The 20430-nt window shown below is 47.2% G+C and overlaps 1 protein-coding gene across 7 annotated transcripts in view; it reads right to left on the bottom strand.

Annotated features, from left to right (window-relative positions):
- LOC125450885 (WD repeat-containing protein 70) overlaps window positions 1-20430 on the bottom strand; it is a 167679-nt gene that overhangs the window by 17386 nt on the left and 129863 nt on the right. For all 7 annotated transcript variants that reach the window (XM_059645001.1, XM_059645004.1, XM_059645006.1 and 4 more), the window contains 3 exons: window positions 19795-19879; window positions 11226-11364; window positions 3135-3235 (listed from right to left, as the gene is read on the bottom strand). In XM_059645001.1, the coding sequence (XP_059500984.1) occupies window positions 3135-3235; window positions 11226-11364; window positions 19795-19879 (325 nt within the window). The remainder of the gene's footprint in view (window positions 1-3134; window positions 3236-11225; window positions 11365-19794; window positions 19880-20430) is intronic.

The raw sequence follows: 20430 nt of genomic DNA, 5'->3' as shown, positions 1-20430 counted from the left end.
CAAAGCTAAGTCGTGTCTCTCAAACCTCATTGAGTTTTTTGAGAAGGTGACCAAGCATGTGGATGAGGGAAGGGCAGTTGACGTGGTGTATATGGACTTCAGTAAAGCCTTTGATAAAGTTCCACATGGTAGGCTATTGGAGAAAATGCGGAGGCATGGGATTGAGAAGATTTCACAGTTTGGATTAGAAACTGGCTCCCTGTAAGAAGGCAACGAGTGGTGGTTGATGGAAAATATTCAGCCTGGAGTCTGGTTGATAGTGGTTTGCCTCAAGGATCTGTTTTGGGGCCACTGCTGTTTATTATTTTTATAAATGACTTGGACGCAGGCATAGGTGGATGGGTTAGTAAGTTTGCAGATGACAGTGAAGCCGGTGGAGTGGAGGACAGTGTGGAAGAATGTTGCAGATTGCAGGGAGACTTGGATAAACTTCAGAATTAGGCTGAAAGGTGGCAAATAGCATTGAATGCGGATAAATGTGAGGTGATTCACTTTGGGAACTATAACAGGAAGGCAGAATACTGGGTCAATGGAAAGATTCTTGGCAGTGTGGATGTGCAGAGGGATCTTGGTGTCCTTGTACATAGATGCCTGGAAGTTGCCACCCAGGTTGATAGTGCTGTTAAGAAGGCTTACGGTATGTTAGGTTTTATTGGTAGAGGGATTGAGTTCAGAAGCCATGGTGTCATGCTGCAACTGTACAAAACGCTAGTGCGGCCTCACTTGGAATAGTGCATACTGTTCTGGTCGCCCCATTACAGGAAGGATGTGGAAGCATTGGAAAAGGTGCACAGGAGATTTACCAGGATGTTGCCTGGTCTGGAGCGAGGTCTTATGAAGAAAGGCTGAGGGATTTGGGTCTGTTCTCATTGGAGAGGAGGCTAAGAGGGGATTTAATAGAGACATACAAGACGATCAGAGGATTAGATAGGGTGGACAGTGAGAGTTTTTTTCCAAGGATGATGATTTCAGCTTGTACCAGGGGGCATAGCTACAAATTGAGGGGTGATAGATTTAAGACAGATGTCAGAGGCAGGTTTTTTACTCAGAGAGTGGGAAGGACGTGGAATGCCCTGCCTGCCGATGTAGTTAACTCAGCCACATTAGGGGCATTTAAACAGTCCTTGGATAAGCATATGGATAATGATAGGATAGTGTAGGGGGATGGGCTTAGATTAGTTCACAGGTCGAGGGGCTGAAGAGCCTGTTCTGCGCTGTATTGTTCTGTGTTCTAATTAGTAAGTTTGCAGGCGGTACTAAGATTGGTGGAGCTGTGGATAGTGAGGCGAATTGTCAGAGGATACAGTAGAACATAGATCAGTTGGAGGCATTGGCAGAAAAATGGCAAATGGAGTTGAATCTGGAAAAATGTGAGCTGATGCATTTTGGAGAGTCAAGTACAGGTGGAAATTCTGCAGTGAATGGCTGATCCCTTACAAGTATTGTTATGCAGCGGGATCAGCGTATTCAGGCCCACCGATCACTGAAGGTGGCAGCCTAAGTAGATAAGGTAGTAATTAAATGAATATGGCATCCTTGCCTTCATTGGAAGAGGCACTGAGTTTAATAATAGGCAAGTTATGCTGCAGTTTTATAGAACTTTAGTTTGGCCACACTTGGAACTTGCTCATTGGATAAGCATATGGACGTACATGGAATAGTGTAGGTTAGATGGGCTTCAGATTGGTATGACAGGTCGGCACAACATCGAGGGCCGAAGGGCCTGTACTGTGCTGTTATGTTCTATGTTCTATAGTTCGGGTCAACACACTACCAGAAGGATGTGGTGGCTTTGGAGAGGATACAGAAAAGGTTTACCAGAGTGTTGCCTGGTTTGGGGAATTTTAGCTATGAAGAAAGGTCGAATAGACTGGGTTTGTTTTGACTGGAATGCAGGAGGCTGGGGGGAGGCCGGGGGTGGTAATGTGAAAGAAGTTTATAAGATTGTGAATGGCATGGATAGAGTGGCAAGTATGAGGCCTGTTCCTCAGGGTGGGGGGGTCAATTGCTACGGGACACAGGTTCAAGATGCAAGGGGGAGGGGTGTTTAAAAGTGACGTGTGAGGCGAGTTTTTCACACAAAGGGTGGAGAGTGCCTGGAATATGCGGTCAAAAGTGGTGGTGGAAGCAGACACAACAGAAGCATTCAAGAAACACCTGACCGAACACATAAATAGGAAAGGAATAGAGGGATACAGGTCCGGTAAGTGAAGGCAGTTTTACCATGGAAGGGCAAAATGTGCTGGCGCAGTCTTGGAGAGCCGAAGGGCCTGTTCCTGTGCTATATTATTCTATGCATTGTGCTGTACTGTTCAGACAAATGCGAGGTGATACATTTTGGAGGATCGAATTTGGGTGTGAATTATACTGTAAATGGCAGAACCGTTAAGGTTCAGATCTGGGCATGCAGATCCACAGTTACCTAAAAGCAGCAACACAGGTGGCCAGTGATTAAGAAGGCACATGGCACATTTGCCTTCATCAGCTGGGACATGGACTACAAGACTTGGCAAAACATGTTGCCGCTTTTTAAAATCCTTGTTAGGCCGCATTTGGAGTACTGTATGCAGTTTTGGTCACCACACTACAAGGAGGACATGGAAACTTTGGAGAGAATGCAGAGAAGGCTCACCAGAATGCTGCCCAGTTTCAAGGCCATTGGCTATCAGGAAAGGTTAAAAAGACTGGATTGCTTTCACTGGAAAGACAGTAGCTGGAAGGAGACCTAATAGAGGTCTACAAAATTATGAGAGGCAAAGATAAGATGGATAGTCAGAGGCTTTTTCCCAGAATTGAAGTTTCAATTAAAAGGTGGCACAGGTTCAAAGTGAGACAGCAAAAATTTAAGACAGAAGTGCGTGGAATGTTTTTCACGCAAAAAATGGTAGGAGCCTGGAATGCACTGTCAGAGGTGGTGGTGGAAGCAGGCTCGTTGGTGACATTTAAGAGGCATCTGGATGGTTACATGAATAGGGAGGAAATAGAGGGATAATGACTGAATAAGGCCAGAAGGTTTGTTTTTAGTTTAGTCTGGGCATTATGATCAGCACAGACTTAAAGGGCCAAAAAGCCTGTTCCTGTGCCGTACTACTCCTCTTTGTTCTTTTGTTCCTTTATTCTCTTTGCTCTTTTACCTTTGACTTTTGACTGGATGATAGTAGACTTTTGCTAATCCATTTCCTGTCCCCACCATGATCTGGTTCAGCTTTGGGTGCCACAAGCATCGGATAACGCTCTGAAAAACAAAAAGGAATTAAATGCATATGTAACAGCTTCCACTGTCCTGAGAGGTACCCTACATTCTATTATATAGCATTGGATGTGCTTTGGAGTAAAACAGCAAGCACCACTCATTCTTATTCACATTCTCTCTTTCTCTTGCACGTGCCCACACACACACACTCTTCCTTACCTCAAACTTTCCAAATCCATTCTGACACTCTCAACCTCTCACATTTGATACCTGATTCTGACCTTAACACACATTTTCACACTCATAGGCTTAGTCAACCACAGTCAATCATTTTCTCCCTCTCAACTCTGACACATACTCATCCTTAAATCACCCAATCTCATCTGTACACACACTGTCACACCTAGTCTCTCTCTCTCTCTCACTCTCACACACACACACACACACACACACACACACACACACACGCACGCACGCACGCACGCACGCACGCACGCACGCACGCACGCACGCACGCACTTTCTTGGTGTCTCTCTCTCTCTCTCTCACATTGGATAGCAGTAACAGAATGGGTCAGAGTCAGCATGGATTTATGAAGGGGAAGTCGTGCTTGACTAATCATCTCGAATTTTTTGGGGATGTATCTGTGAGGATGGATAGGGGAGAACCAGTGGATGTAGTGTATCTGGACTTTCGGAAAGCCTTTGATGGGGTCCCGCATGGGAGATTGGTGAACAGGGTTGGGGCACATGGTATTGGGGGCAAGATGCTGAGTTGGATTGAAAGTTGGCTGGCTGACAGAAAGCAAAGAGTAGTGATAAATGAGTCCCTTTCAGAATGGCAGGCAGTGACCAGTGGGGTGCCACGGGGTTTGGTGCTGGGACCGCAGCTGTTTGCGATGTATATTGGTGATGTAGACGAAGGTATTAAGGGTAGTGTTGGCAAATTTGCTGATGACACAGAGTTGGGTGGCAGTGTGAAATGTGAGGAGGATGTTATGGGAATACAGGGTGACTTGGACAGGCTAAGTGAGTGGACGGATGCATGGCAGATGCAGTTTAACGCAGATAAATGTGTGGTTATCCACTTTGGTGGCAAGAACAGGAAGGCAGATTACTATCTCAATGGAGTCGTTAGGTAAAGGGGAAGTACAATGAGATCTAGGTGTTCTTGTACATCAGTCAATGAAAGCAAACATGCAGGTACAGCAGGCAGTGAAGAAAGCTAATAGCATGCTGGCCTTCATAACAACAGGAATTGAGTATAGGAGCAAAGAGGTCCTTCTGCAGCCCTACAGGGCCCTGGTGAGATGGCACCTGGAGTATTGTGTGCAGTTTTGGTCTCCAAATTTGAGGAAGGACATTCTTGCTATTGAGGGAGTACAGCTTAGGTTCACGAGGTCAATTCCTGGAATGGCGGGACTATCATATGTTGAAAGATTGGAGCGACTGGGCTTGTATACACTTCAGTTTAGAAGGATGAGAGGGGATCTGATTGAGGCGTATAAGATTATTAAGGGATTGGACAATCTGGAGGCAGGAAGCATGTTTCCATTAATGGGGGAGTCCAGAACCAGAGGACACAGTTTAAAAATAAGGGATAGGCCTTTTAGAACAGAGCTGAGGAAAAACTTCTTCACCCAGAGAGTGGTGGATATATGGAATGCTCTGCCCCAGAATGCAGTAGAGGCCAAGTCTCTGGATACTTTCAAGAAAGAGATAGATAGAGCTCTTAAAGATAGTGGAATCAAGGGTTATGAGGATAAGGCAGGAACAGGATACTGATTGTGGATGATCAATCATGATCATAATGATAGGTGGTGTTGGCTTGAAGGGCTGAATGGCCTGCTCCAGCACCTATTGTCTATTGTCACACACATACGTGTGCTCCCTTGCTCTCTCTGTTGTGCACACCCTCTTGCTCATGCTCTCACCCATGCTCCATCACTTGTTTCTTTTGTACCACTCCCTCACTTTCTGTTGCACCTGCTCAGTCCCTTGTTCACTCTCTCACACACACATTCTGTCTGTATCTATCATTTTCCTTCTCTCATGTGCTTACCCCGCCCTCCTCCTTTCTATCCCTTGCTCACATGTACTCTTGCTCCCTCCTTCCTAATTTCCCACATGCATATACACTGCCCCTCAGTCTCCCTGTTCTCTCTCCACCTTGCACTTGTTCCCATGCTCAATTCCCATACATTCTCCTCAAGTGTACTGCCCCTCAGTGCTCTCTCGCACGCACATGAGTCCTTTTTTTGGCGCTGTTATTCCCTCTCCATCTCTCTTGGGCACGTGTGCTCCCACTCACTTGCCTGTGCTCCAGGTCTAACGTGCTCTTACCTTTTGGACTAGCATTCCACATGGGACCTTGTCGAAGGCCTTACTGAAGTCCATATATACTTCATGTGACATAAAGCAACTGCTGGAGGCTGTGGATACTGCAAAGGCTATGGGCCCTGACAACATTTCAGCAATTGTACTGAAGCACTGTGCTCCAGAACATGCCACTCCGCTGGCCAAGTTGTTTTCCTACAGCTACAATATGGGCATAGAAACATAGATAATAGGTGCAGCAATAGGCCATTCAACTCTTCAAGCCAGCACCACCAATCAACATGATCATGGCTGATTATGCAATTTCAGTAAGCCACTCCCGCTTTCTCTCTCAATACCCCAGTTCCCTTCAGCTGCAAGGGCCATGTCCAGCACTGTCTTGAATATATCGAACAAACTGACCCCAACAGCCTTCTGTGGGAGAGAATTGCACAGGTTCTTAACTCTCCAAGTGAAGAAATTTTTCCTCATCTCAGTCCTAAACGGCTTACTCCTTATTCTTAGACTGTGACTCCTAGTTCTGGACTTCCCCAACATCGGGAACGTTCTTTCTGCATCTAGCCTGTCCAGTCCCAAAAGGATTTTATGTGTTTCTATGAGATTTCCCCCCATTCTTCTAAATTCCAGTGAATACAAGCCCAGTCAATCCAATCTTCCATGCCTCCATTCTTCATACGTCACTCTTGCCATCCTAGAAATCAGTCTGGTGAACCTCCACTGGACTCCCTTAACATCAATAATGTCCTTCTGCAGATGAAGAGACCAATACTCAAGAGACCTCACCAAGGCCCTGTATAACTGCAGCAAGACAGTCCTACTCCTCTATTCAAATTCTCTCGCTATGAAGGGCAGGATGCCATTAGCTTTCCTCATTGCCTGCTGTAGCTAGAACTTAGTAAGCATGGTACTGGCCCTTCGGCCCACGATCCAGTGCTGAACTGTTCCCCTAATCCTAAGGTCTATCTAACTTCCACTCCTACCTTATACTATCATCCATATGCCTATCTAATAGCCACTTAAATGTCCCTGAGGCCGACTCCACTACCCTCTACGTCAATGCATTCCATGCCCCGACCACACTCTGAGTAAAGAACCTATGCATTGTGCTGTACTGTTCAGACAAATGCGAGGTGATACATTTTGGGGGATCGAATTTAAAGAACCTACCTCTGACATCTCCCCTATATCTACCTCCACTCACTTTAAAACTACGCCCCCTCGTAATAGCTACCCCCAACCTAGGAAAAGTTCTCTGGCTGTCTACTCCATCTATATCTCTGATCATTTTGTACACCTCTATCAAGTCACCTCTCATCCTTCCTCATTCTAAAGAGAAAAGCCCTAGCTCTCTGAACCTTCCCTCGTAAGACCTTCCCTCCATTCCAGGCATCATCCTGGTAAATCTCCTCTGCACCTTTTCCAAAGCCTCCACATCTTTCCTGTAATGACGCGATCAGAACTGGGCACAATACTCCAGATGTGGCCGAACCAGGCTGTTGTATAGGTGCAGCATAACGTCACAACTCTTGAACTTGATCCCTCTATTAATGAAAGTATATACATCATATGCCTTCTTAAAAACTCTATGCACCTGGGTGGCAGCTTTCAGGGAACTGTGGACATGAACCCCAAGATCCCTCTGCTCCTCCGCACTGCCAAGAATCTTTCCATTAACCCTGCATTCTGCTTTCAAGTTTGTACTTCCAAAGTGAATCACCTCACACTTTTCAAGGTTAAACTCCATCTGCCACTTCTCAGCCCAGCTTTGCATCCTATTAATGTCCCCTTGTAACCCAGAACAGGCCTCCGCACTGTCCACAATGCGACCCACCTTCATAGGTATCTGCATGCCAATCTTCAGTGACTGTTCTGCCACAACACCCAGGTTTCATTGCACTTCACCTTTTCCTAAACTGCCATCACTGAGATGATAATCTGCCTTCCTGTTTTTGCCATCAATGTGGATAACCTCACATTTATCCACATTATACTGCATTTGTCAAGTATCTGAAAGACTGGATCCACTGGGCTTGTACTCAGCTAGCCTGTTCAAGTCATCCAATAGCATCCTCTTCAGAGCTCACACCGCCACACAGCTTAGTGTTGTTTACAAATTCAGAGATATTGCATTCAATTCTTTCGTCCAAATCATTAAAGCACATTTTAACAGCTGCAGTCCAAGCATCAAACCCGCAGCATCCACTCATCACTGCCTGCCACTCTGAAAAGGACCCATTAATTCAACCTCTCTGCTTCCTGTCTGCCAATCAGATCCCCATCCAAATCAATACATTATCTCCGATACCATGAGCTTTAATTTTACTAATTTCTTGTGCGGGACCTTGTCAAAAGCCTTTTTAACGTCCAGATACACAACATCCACTGATTCACCCTTGTCCACTCTACTGGTCACATCCTCAAAGAATTCCATAAGATTTATTGAGCCTCATTTCCCTTTAGTGAATCCATGTTGACTTGGATTGATTCTGCCACCACTTTCCAAATGCTCAATTATTATATCATTAATAATTAACTCCAGCATTTTTCCCACCACCAATGTCAGGTTAACCAACCTATAATTTCCCATTTTCTCTTTGCCTCCTCTTTTAAGAAGTGGGGTTACATCTCCCCAGCAACGTGGAACATTATCTAGGTATGTCCTGTATGCAAAAAGGAGGTCAAATCCAATATTACCAATTACCGCCCCATCAGTCTACTCTCAATCATCAGTAAAGTGATTGAAGGTGTCATCAACAGTACTATCAAGCAGCATCTGCTCAGTAATAACCCTCTCAATAACCTGTTCCACCAGGGCCACTCAGCTCTGAATTCATTACAGGCTTCGTTCAAACATGGGTAAGACAGCTGAATTCCAGAGATGAGGTGAGAATGACGGCCCTTGACATCAAGATTCAGCAATAACATCAAGGAGCTTTCACAAAACTGGGGCCCTTGGGAATTGGGGGTAAGTTCTCAACTGATTGGTCTCACACAAAGAAAGGCACTTGTGGTATGTAGATTGTCCCCATCAGAGACATGTGTAGCACAAAATGAGGCCCATCACATCCATGTTGGTCAACAAAGATCTGGCAACACGAATCCAATTTTCTAGCTTTTGACCCATAGCCCTGGAGGGTATGGTAATGCAAGTGAATATTTAAATAATGCTCAACTGTTACAAGAGGAAGGCAGTCAGTCCTTGATTCCCTCTACCCTCAATCTTTTGCTCAACTCTCCTCTTTACTTTCTACCTCTTACCTTGAATCTATTATTGAGAGGTCAGAGGACATATTCACTCTATCAAATCCCCTCTCAAACTTTGCTGCTCCAAGGACCACAATCCCAGCCTATTCAATCCTTCTCATGCCTCTGACCCTCCAGTCTATGCAGCATCTGGTAAACTGCCTCAGCTCCTCTCTTGTGTAGTCACATCCCTCCTAAAATGTGGTGATCAAGACTGTGTGCAGTAATCATTTCAAAAGAGCTGGAATACAAGAACAGAGAAGTACAGCTAAGGTTGCCTAAGGCTCTGGTCAGACAGCATTTGGAATGTTGTGAGCAGTTTTGGGCCCTGTATCTAAGGAACAATGTGCTGGCCTTAAAGGGAACCAGTGTGCATAGTAAACCTGAATGTCCAAAAGTCAATGTAAATACTTGTGGAGTTAGGCGTTTTATGTTATCCTTGACAGAGGACTGATTAATGGACAGAAATTAGACAGTGGTCATACGTGAGGCATTTTCAATTTGTGAACAGTGTGCTGGGTTTTCTGCGATCTACAATCTACATTAAAAACTTAGATGAATATAGAGAGTAATGTATCTAGGTTTGCTGATGATACAAAGCAAGGTATAAAAATGGGGATGACACAAACAGGCTACACAGAGATATAAAGAATGATATAAAGGTTGAGCGGACAACAACATGGCAAAGGGACAGGGAAGTATGAAGTGATTGACATTGGTCACAGGAATAGAAAGCAGATTCTTCTTTTAAAATGTGCAAATATCCCAAGTGTTGATGTTCAGAGAAACTTGGCTGCACTTGTATGAGGACTACAGAAAGCTACTGCGAAGGTACAACAAGCAAACAAGAAAGCAAAAGGCATGTTGGTCTTTATCACAGGGAGAGTGGAGCAAAAGGAAAAATGCCCTTTCAAAATTGTACAGGGTTTTGTGAAGACTATAAATGGAGTGCTGTGTGCCACACTGGACTCGATGAAAGGAGGTACTAACATTGGTGGTGGTACAGTGAAAGTTCACAAAATCAGATCCTTGGATCAGAGGGTTGTTGTTTGAGAAGAGGTTGAGCAAAATGAGACACAATCGCATGCATGACACATAAGAATCTGAAGGAGCTTGACAGAGTAGGCATTGAGATTGGTTTCTCCGGTCAGGGAATCCAAAACACAGAGGAACAGCCTCAGGGTAATGGATGGATCATCCTGGGCTGAGATGAGGAGAGGTTTCTTCATTTGAAGGGTTGTGAATGTTTGTAATTCTCTGCATCAAAGGGTTATGGAGTCCTCATAATCAGACATATTACAGGCTGGGATGGACAGTTTTTCTGGTCTCTTTGGGAATCAAGGGACATGGAAGCACACAGAAATATGGAGATGAATGCAAGATCAGACACACTCTTAATGAATGGCAGGGCAGGCTTGACGGACTCCTCTTAGTTATTACGTAAAACTAGTTTGACTCACTGTTCATACGACTGTCTTGATATTCCAATTATTGAGAAATAGGATTGTGTATACACCTGAGTTAAATGAGCATTCCATATTTGATACTCCCTATGAATCATGAGACCTGATTTAACTGTCACATTTGTGACTGACCTACTAACATAAACAAACCTCTATATGAAAACAGAGAAGTTATAACAATGGTTTTGACTCGGGCACTATTATCGATGTAATGAAAATAAGGAGGTTTTGGTCTTAGAATGAATGAAAATAATCTTCATATGGAGGTGGGCAAGGGGCAATGGTAATCTGACTCCTTAGTAGCCGTCCCTAGTGACTGTCATAGCATTGATAGCGAGCTCCCAAATAAGGTATGTCAGTAGGGTATGGATAGGAGAGAGGAGCAAGATCATAAAGGGAGATAAGGCACACTGGCTTCTTGGATGAAGACTGACCTACCTGAGCCTGAGGGAAGAACAAAGATAGTTGGTACCAAGATCACTAAAGATTACGACAGGATGTAAAGACTATGGGGACAGGGGTCCGGATTGATTTTATCCTCCATTGTACAGAATTGTTCAAGGATTGGTAAAGCATTCTCATTATCACAGATCATAAGGTTCATTTTTTTGCATAATTAACCAATGTACCGCATCACAACTGCTGCTTCTCAATAAACTATCAGAAAATCGCAATAAATCGTCAACTGCCTATATTATGTAACTGTGTTCCTGAACTCCCTATAATCAACACAATTATTCCTCAGATACTTCTTTTATCAATGGATTGTAGCAGTTTCCCAATTACAAATGTTCCTTCAACAGCCTCTAGCTTCTAGTTTCATGTAACCCTCCTTTCTTGAATAGATTTGTGGCATTTGCCTATCAGACTGGGGAGTGTGGCAGTGCAGGGATGAATGCAGGGAATGACATGATAAACTTAGCTGTTATGGAGTTCTCTGGGTTCCCTTTGAGACATATGAAATATAAATTATTAAATGAATTGACTCACTGCATCAGTGACCTCAATCTCATACAATTTTTGAAATGTTTCTCTGTGAAAGAACACCAGTTTTCCATTCTCCTGTCCTCTCTTCACTGATGTTCCAGTTACCAGTAGCTTATCGTCAGGGCTGAAGCAGCAATCTGTCCTGGGGGAGAGAACATAAACACTGAGGAAGGCTCATTCATCACCAAGTTCACAAGGCAAACATAAAGCATTTATATTGAGCCTTGAAACACAAAGTATTATGAAGCAAATTTGATAATATTTCAACTAAGGTGGAATGACACCAGATTACTAACAGCTTAGTCTTTTAAGGGTCCTTCAAGGCCCCATTTAGAATACTGTGTCTAATTTTGGGCCCCACACCTCAGGAAGGACGTAGTGGCATTGGAGCGTGTCCAGCGGAGATTCACACGGATCCCTGGAAATGGTAGGTTTAACGTACGAAGAACGGCTAAGGATCCTGGGATTGTATTCATTAGAGTTCAGAAGGCTGAGGGGAGATCTAATAGAAACTTACAAGATAATGTATGGCTTAGAAAGGGTGGACGCTGGGAAGTTGTTGCTGTTAGGTGGGGGAGACTAGGACCCGTGGGCACAGCCTTAGAATGAGAGGGGGTAAATTTAAAACGGAAATGAGGAGACATTTCTTCAGCCAGAGAGTGGTGGGCCTGTGGAATTCATTGCCACGGAGCTTTAAGGCTGAGATTGATAAATTCTTGATCTCACAAGGGCTACGGGGAGAGTGCAGGGAAGTGGAGTTGAAATGCCCATCAGCCATGTTTAAATGGCAGAGTGGGCTCGATGGGCCAAATGGACTTACTTCCACTCCCATGTCTAATGGTCTTATGGGAACCTTAATGAAGGATGAGGTTTACAGAACTTGCATAGAGGGCTCTCCAGAGCTAAAGGCAATGGTACAGGAATTAAATCTAGGAAAACAGCAAAATTACTGTGGATGCAGGAATGTGAAATGAAAACAATGAGCTGGAGAAACTTAGCAGGTCTGGCACTATCTGTGGACAGAAAACAGAGTTAATGTTTTGAGTCTAATATGACTCTTCTTCAGAATTAGAAGAGTACAAGTATCTCAGAGGCTTGTGAAGCTGTAGAGATTTGGAGATCAGGGCAGAAGTAGGCCATTCAACTCATTAAGTCTACTCTGCCATTTCTGATACAGGGTAATGTTCAAATCCACTTTCTTACCTTTGCATCATAACCCTTGATTCCCTTACTGATCACAAATCGCCCGGATCGGCCTTAAACATACTCAATGAACCATTCTCAACACCCTTTAAACAATTCTACAGATTCACGCATTTTAAAGGATAAAAATTTATTCTCGTCTGTCCAAATGGGCAGTCCCATTTTTATGTGATTACACACTCTGATTCTTGACTATTCCACAAGGGGAAACAATATTTACAGATCCACCCTGTCAGGGCGTCAAAGGATGTTGCATGTCACAGTCTTCCAAATTCTAAAGGCTATGGGCCCAACCTACTCAGTCTCTGCTCATAAGAAAAAAAAACTCTCCATACTTTGGAATCAGGCTAGTGACCTATTCTGGACTGCCTCCAGCCATTTCTCCGCCCAACTCTCCAATTTATCTATATATTCTGCTGCACTCTCTGACAGGCCCCTTCACTATTTGCTACTCTACCAATCTTAGTGTCATCTGAAAACTTGCTAATCAAACCATCTATATCTTCCTCCAGAGATAATGGGAACTGCAGATGCTGGAGAATCCAAGATAATAAAATGTGAGGCTGGATGAACACAGCAGGCCCAGCAGCATCTCAGGAGCACAAAAGCTGACGTTTCGGGCCTAGACCCTTCATCAGAGAGGGGGATGGGGAGAGGGAACTGGAATAAATAGGGAGAGAGGGGGAGGCGGACCGAAGATGGAGAGTAAAGAAGATAGGTGGAGAGAGTATAGGTGGGGAGGTAGGGAGGGGATAGGTCAGTCCAGGGAAGACGGGCAGGTCAAGGAGGTGGGATGAGGTTAGTAGGTGGATGGGGGTGCGGCTTGGGGTGGGAGGAAGGGATGGGTGAGAGGAAGAACCGGTTAGGGAGGCAGAGACAGGTTGGACTGGTTTTGGGATGCAGTGGGTGGGGGGGAAGAGCTGGGCTGGTTGTGTGGAGCAGTGGGGGGAGGGGACGAACTGGGCTGGTTTAGGGATGCAGTAGGGGAAGGGGAGATTTTGAAACTGGTGAAGTCCACATTGATACCATTAGGCTGCAGGGTTCCCAGGCGGAATATGAGTTGCTGTTCCTGTAACCTTCGGGTGGCATCATTGTGGCAGTGCAGGAGGCCCATGATGGACATGTCATCTAAAGAATTGGAGGGGGAGTGGAAATGGTTTGCGACTGGGAGGTGCAGTTGTTTGTTGCGAACTGAGCGGAGGTGTTCTGCAAAGCGGTCTCCAAGCCTCTGCTTGGTTTCCCCAATGTAGAGGTAGCCAAACCGGGTACAGTGGATGCAGTACACCACATTGGCAGATGTACAGGTGAACCTCTGCTTAATGTGGAATGTCATCTTGGGGCCTGGGATAGGGGTGAGGGAGGTGGTGTGGGGGAAGTGTAGCATTTCCTGCGGTTGCAGGGGAAGGTGCGGGGTGTGGTGGGGTTGGAAGGCAGTGTGGAGCGAACAAGGGAGTCACGGAGAGAGTGGTCTCTCCGGAAAGCAGACAGGGGTGGGGATGGAAAAATATCTTGGGTGGTGGCGTCGGATTGTAAATGGCGAAAGTGTCGGAGGATGGGGTGTGGGTGTGAGGGATGTGTTGCGGGAAATATGGGAGACGCGGTCAAGGGTGTTCTCGATCACTGTGGGGGGAAAGTTGCGGTCCTTGAAGAACTTGGACATCTGGGATGAGCGGGAGTGGAATGTCTTATCGTGGGAGCAGATGCGGCGGAGGCGGAGGAATTGGGAATAGGGGATGGAATTTTTGCAGGAGGGTGGGTGGGAGGAGGTGTATTCTAGGTAGCTGTGGGAGTCGGTGGGCTTGAAATGGACATCAGTTACAAGCTGGTTGCCTGAGATGGAGACTGAGAGGTCCAGGAACGTGAGGGATGTGCTGGAAATGGCCCAGGTGAACTGAAGGTTGGGGTGGAAGGTGTTGGTGAAGTGGATGAACTGTTCGAGCTCCTCTGGGGAGCAAGAGGCGGCGCCGATACAGTCATCAATGTACCGGAGGAAGAGGTGGGTTTTGGGGCTGTGTAGGTGCGGAAGAGGGACTGTTCCACATAACCTACAAAGAGGCAGGCATAGCTGGGGCCCATGCGGGTGCCCATGGCCACCCCCTTAGTCTGTAGGAAGTGGGAGGAGTCAAAAGAGAAGTTGTTGAGGGTGAGGACGAGTTCAGCTAGGCGGATGAGAGTGTCGGTGGAGGGGGACTGGTGGGGCCTGCGGGACAGGAAGAAGCGGAGGGCCTTGAGGCCATCTGCATGCGGAATGCAGGTGTATAGGGACTGGACGTCCATGGTGAATATGAGGTGTTGGGGGCCAGGGAATTGGAAGTCCTGGAGGAGGGGGAGGGTGTGGGTGGTGTCACGGACGTAGGTGGGGAGTTCCTGGACCAAAGGGGAGAAAATGGAGTCCAGATAGGTGGAGATGAGTTCGGTGGGGCAGCAGCAAGCTGAGACGACGGGTCGACCAGGGCAGGCAGGTTTGTGGATTTTGGGAAGGAGATAGAAACGGGCCGTGCGGGGTTGGGGAACAATGAGGTTGGAGGCTGTGAGTGGGAGGTCCCCTGAGGTGATGAGGTCGTGAATGGTGTTGGAGATGATGGTTTGGTGCTCGGGTGTGGGGTCATGATCGAGGGGGCGGTAGGAGGTGGTGTCGGAGAGTTGGCGTCTGGCCTTGGTGATGTAGAGGTCAGTGCGCCATACTACCACTGCGCCACCCTTGTCTGCGGGTTTGATGGTGAAGTTGGGGTTGGAGCGGAGGGAGCGGAGGGCTGCCCGTTCTGCGGGGGAGAGGTTGGAGTGGGTGAGAGGGGTGGAGAGGTTGAGGCGGTTAATGTCTCGACGGCAGTTGGAGATGAAGAGGTCGAGGGAGGGTAGGAGGCCTGGGGGTGGTGGTTAGGGTCACCGACGGAACCCCGCCCACGGCCGACAGAACCCCGCCCACGGCCGACAGAACCCCGCCCACGGCCGACAGAACCCCGCCCACGGCCGACGACCTCATCGCTCCGCCCACAACCTCCACAGCCAGCAACCCCAGAGAAGACAGCCACACTGAGCCCTGCCGCATCTTCACCAACCCCCCAGACCTCCCACTGACTGAGGACGAACGGTCAGTCCTTAGTAAGGGGCTCACCTTTGTCCACCTACAACCACACATCAACGAATACCAGTCACGGTTGGACATAGAGCAGTTTTTCCGCTGTTTTCGCCTCCATGCCTACTTCTTCAACCGGGAACCTAATCCTCCTTCCACCGACCACTTCACCCGCTTCCAACACAAGTCCTCCTCCTGGACACCATCCCCAGGCCTCCTACCCTCCCTCGACCTCTTCATCTCCAACTGCCGTCGAGACATTAACCGCCTCAACCTCTCTACCCCTCTCACCTACTCCAACCTCTCCCCCGCAGAACGGTCAGCCATCCGCTCCCTCCGCTCCAACCCCAACTTCACCATCAAACCCGCCGCCAAGGGTGGCGCAGTGGAAGTATGGCGCACTGACCTCTACATCACCGAGGCCAGACGCCAACTCTCCGACACCACCTCCTACCGCCTCCTCGATCATGACCCCACACCCGAGCACCAAACCATCATCTCCAACACCATTCACGACCTCATCACCTCAGGGGACCTCCCACCCACAGCCTCCAACCTCATTGTTCCCCAACCCCGCACGGCCCGTTTCTATCTCCTTCCCAAAATCCACAAACCTGCCTGCCCTGGTCGACCCGTCGTCTCAGCTTGCTCCTGCCCCACCGAACTCATCTCCACCTATCTGGACTCCATTTTCTCCCCTTTGGTCCAGGAACTCCCCACCTACGTCCGTGACACCACCCACGCCCTCCACCTCCTCCAGGACTTCCAATTCCCTGGCCCCCAACACCTCATATTCACCATGGACGTCCAGTCCCTATACACCTGCATTCCGCATGCAGATGGCCTTAAGACCCTCCGCTTCTTCCTGTCCCGCAGGCCCCACCAGTCCCCCTCCACCGACACTCTCATCCGCCTAGCTGAACTCGTCCTCACCATCAACAACTTCTCTTTTGACTCCTCCCACTTCCTACAGACTAAGGGGGTGGCCATGGGCACCCGCATGGGCCCCAGCTATGCCTGCCTCTTTGTAGGTTACGTGGAACAGTCCCTCTTCCGCACCTACACAGGCCCCAAACCCCACCTCTTCCTTCGGTACATTGATGACTGTATCGGCGCCGCCTCTTGCTCCCCAGAGGAGCTCGAACAGTTCATCCACTTCACCAACACCTTCCACCCCAACCTTCAGTTCACCTGGGCCATCTCCAGCACATCCCTCACGTTCCTGGACCTCTCAGTCTCCATCTCAGGCAACCAGCTTGTAATGATGTCCATTTCAAGCCCACCGACTCCCACAGCTACCTAGAATACACCTCCTCCCACCCACCCTCCTGCAAAAATTCCATCCCCTATTCCCAACTCCTCCGCCTCCGCCGCATCTGCTCCCACGATAAGACATTCCACTCCCGCACATCCCAGATGTCCAAGTTCTTCAAGGACCGCAACTTTCCCCCCACAGTGATCGAGAACGCCCTTGACCGCGTCTCCCATATTTCCCGCAACACATCCCTCACACCCCGCCCCCGCCACAACCGCCCTAAGAGGATCCCCCTCGTTCTCACACACCACCCTACCAACCTCCGGATACAACGCATCATCCTCCGACACTTTCGCCATTTACAATCCGACGCCACCACCCAAGATATTTTTCCATCTCCACCCCTGTCTGCTTTCCGGAGAGACCACTCTCTCCGTGACTCCCTTGTTCGCTCCACACTGCCCTCCAACCCCACCACACCCCGCACCTTCCCCTGCAACCGCAGGAAATGCTACACTTCCCCCACACCTCCTCCCTCACCCCTAACCCAGGCCCCAAGATGACATTCCACATTAAGCAGAGGTTCACCTGCACATCTGCCAATGTGGTGTACTGCATCCACTGTACCCGGTGTGGCTTCCTCTACATTGGGGAAACCAAGCAGAGGCTTGGAGACCGCTTTGCAGAACACCTCCGCTCAGTTCGCAACAAACAATTGCACCTCCCAGTCGCAAACCATTTCCACTCCCCCTCCAATTCTTTAGATGACATGTCCATCATGCGCCTCCTGCACTGCCACAATGATGCCACCCGAAGGTTGCAGGAACAGCAACTCATATTCCGCCTGGGAACCCTGCAGCCTAATGGTATCAATGTGGACTTCACCAGTTTCAAAATCTCCCCTTCCCCTACTGCATCCCTAAACCAGCCCAGTTCGTCCCCTCCCCCCACTGCACCACACAACCATCCCAGCTCTTCCCCCCACCCAATGCATCCCAAAACCAGTCCAACCTGTCTCTGCCTCCCTAACCGGTTCTTCCTCTCACCCATCCCTTCCTCCCACCCCAAGCCGCACCCCCATCCACCTACTAACCTCATCCCACCTCCTTGACCTGTCCGTCTTCCCTGGACTGACCTATCCCCTCCCTACCTCCCCACCTATACTCTCTCCACCTATCTTCTTTACTCTCCATCTTCGGTCCGCCTCCCCCTCTCTCCCTATTTATTCCAGTTCCCTCTCCCCATCCCCCTCTCTGATGAAGGGTCTAGGCCCGAAACGTCAGCTTTTGTGCTCCTGAGATGCTGCTGGGCCTGCTGTATATCTTCCTCCAGATCATTTATGTATCTCACAAACAACAGTGATCCCAACAAGGATCCCTGTGGTACACCACTGGTCACAATTGTCCATTTTGAAAAACTCCCTTCCACTCCAACTCTGTCTCCTGTTGCCCAGCCAGTTCTCTATCCATCCAGCTAGTACACCCTGGATCCCATGCGACTTCACTTTTGCCGTCATCCTACCATGGGAACTTTATCAAACACCTTACTGAAGTCCACGCATATGACATCTACAGCGCCTTTCTCATCTATCAATTTTGTTACTTCCTCAAAGAATTTTATCAAGTTGTTAAGACATGACCTTCCCTGCACAAAGACATGCTGCCTATCATTAATAAGCCCATTTTCTTCCAAATGTAAATAGATCCTATCCCTCAGTATCTTCTCCAGCAGATTCCCCAGCACTGACATCAGGCTCACCGGTCGATAATTACCTGGATTATCCTTGCTACCCTTCTTAAACAAGGGGACATTAGCAATTCTCTAGTCATCTGGGACATCACCCATGCTCAGGGATACTAACAAGATATCTGTTAAAGCCCCAGCTATTTCCTCTCTCACTTCCCTCAGTAGCCCGGGATAGGTGGACCTGCGGACCTGTCCACCCTAATGCCTTTTAGAATGCCCAAAACTTCCCCCTTCCTTATGCCAACTTGACCGAGAGTAAACAAACACCTATCCCTAACTCAACATCCATCATGTCCCTCTCCTCAGTGAATAACAACATAAAGTACTCATTAAGAATCTCACTCATTTTCTCTGACTCCTCGCATAACTTCCCTCCTTTGTCCTTGAGAGGCCCAACCTTTTCTCTGGTTTCCCTCTTGCTCCTTATCTATAAATAAAAGGCTTTGTGATTTTCCTTAACCCTGTTTGCTATAGATATTTCATGACCCCTTTTATTGGTCCTACTTTCCCAATATTCTTCCAAAGCTTTGTCTACTTAGACCTGATGTATGCTGCCTTTTTCCTCTTTGCTAGTCTCACAACTTCACCTGTCATCCATGGTTCCATAATCTTGCCCTTTCTATCTCTCATTTTCACAGGGACATGTCTGTCCTGCACTCCAATCAACCTCTCTTTAAAAGCTTCCCACATATCAAATGTGAATTTACCCTCAAACAGCTGCTCCCAATCCACATTACCCAGCTCCTCTTGAATCTTGCTATAGTTGACAATAACGTGGACAATAAGTATAGATCTGCTGACTGGATGGCCTTTGAAAAATGGATGCTAAGGCATTTGATAAAAAGTCCATGCACAGACTATAAACCAGCGGAGTTGTGCCAGAAATTGCATGATCGAAAAGAATTGCAAAAGATGAGATCCAGAAAAGAACAGTCAGTATTTTGGTCATTTTCTCAGAGTTTGAAGCTTCAGAAATCCTTCTTAGAGGACAAGTGAGGTGCAACAGAAAGAGGGGACGACCTAGAGGGCAGGTAGATGACATATTTCAGAGTGGTCGCCGATGTACGACAAACCTTGATAGCTGATGTCTTGACTGAAGTGGTGACAAGTATTAATAATGGGGTTTACCCTGGTGACTAGCTTTTACATTTCAATGTTAGTTTTATATTACTTCATTCTTTACACTTGAAAAGCAATCAATTGGCGGTCTTGCATTTTTAACCTTCTGGTGATCAAGAAAGGAACAGTATTGATTAATGTCAGTTTTTTCACATGGTGCTACAGAAACTCACATTGGAAAGATGTTGGGCAGACCAGATGCTACATTCAAGGGATTCCGGAAATTCCTCATATCCCAGCTTTTAATGGTGTCATCTCCTAGAAAAAAAACGTGAGCAACATTTTAATCTTGTAAACTGGTTCTATCAGGGCTACTTGGCTCCTGGCTTTATTACAGGCTTGACCCAAACATGATTAAAAGAGTTGAATTGCAGAAGTGAGGAAAGAGTAACCGTGACACGCTATCAACTGAGGCTGTTGACATCAAGGCAGCATTTGACAGAGTGTAGTATCAAGGAGTCCAAGCAAAACTAGAGTCTAGTATTATGTAATGATAAACGGCTAATTAATAATCTTACTATAAAAGGAGAGGTGACGGCCTAATGGCATTATCGCCCGACTATTAATCCAGTTCTGTTCCGAGGAAGGGTCACCGGACCTGAAATATTAACTCTTTTTTTAATTTCACAGATGTTGCCAGACCTGCTGAGCTTTTCCAGCAACTTCTGTTTTTGTTCCTGTTAATCCAGAGACCCAGATAACATTCTGGGAATCCGGTTCGAATCCCGCCATGGCAGATGGTAGAATTCGAATTCACTAAGTATCTGGAATTAAGAGTCTCATGATGACTGTGAATCCATTGTAAATTT

This window comes from Stegostoma tigrinum, chromosome 3, assembly GCF_030684315.1.
Source record: "Stegostoma tigrinum isolate sSteTig4 chromosome 3, sSteTig4.hap1, whole genome shotgun sequence".
Classification (NCBI taxonomy): domain Eukaryota; kingdom Metazoa; phylum Chordata; class Chondrichthyes; order Orectolobiformes; family Stegostomatidae; genus Stegostoma; species Stegostoma tigrinum.
The sequence above is the reverse complement of the archived record's forward strand: the minus strand, read 5'-3'. Positions and strand labels throughout refer to the sequence as shown.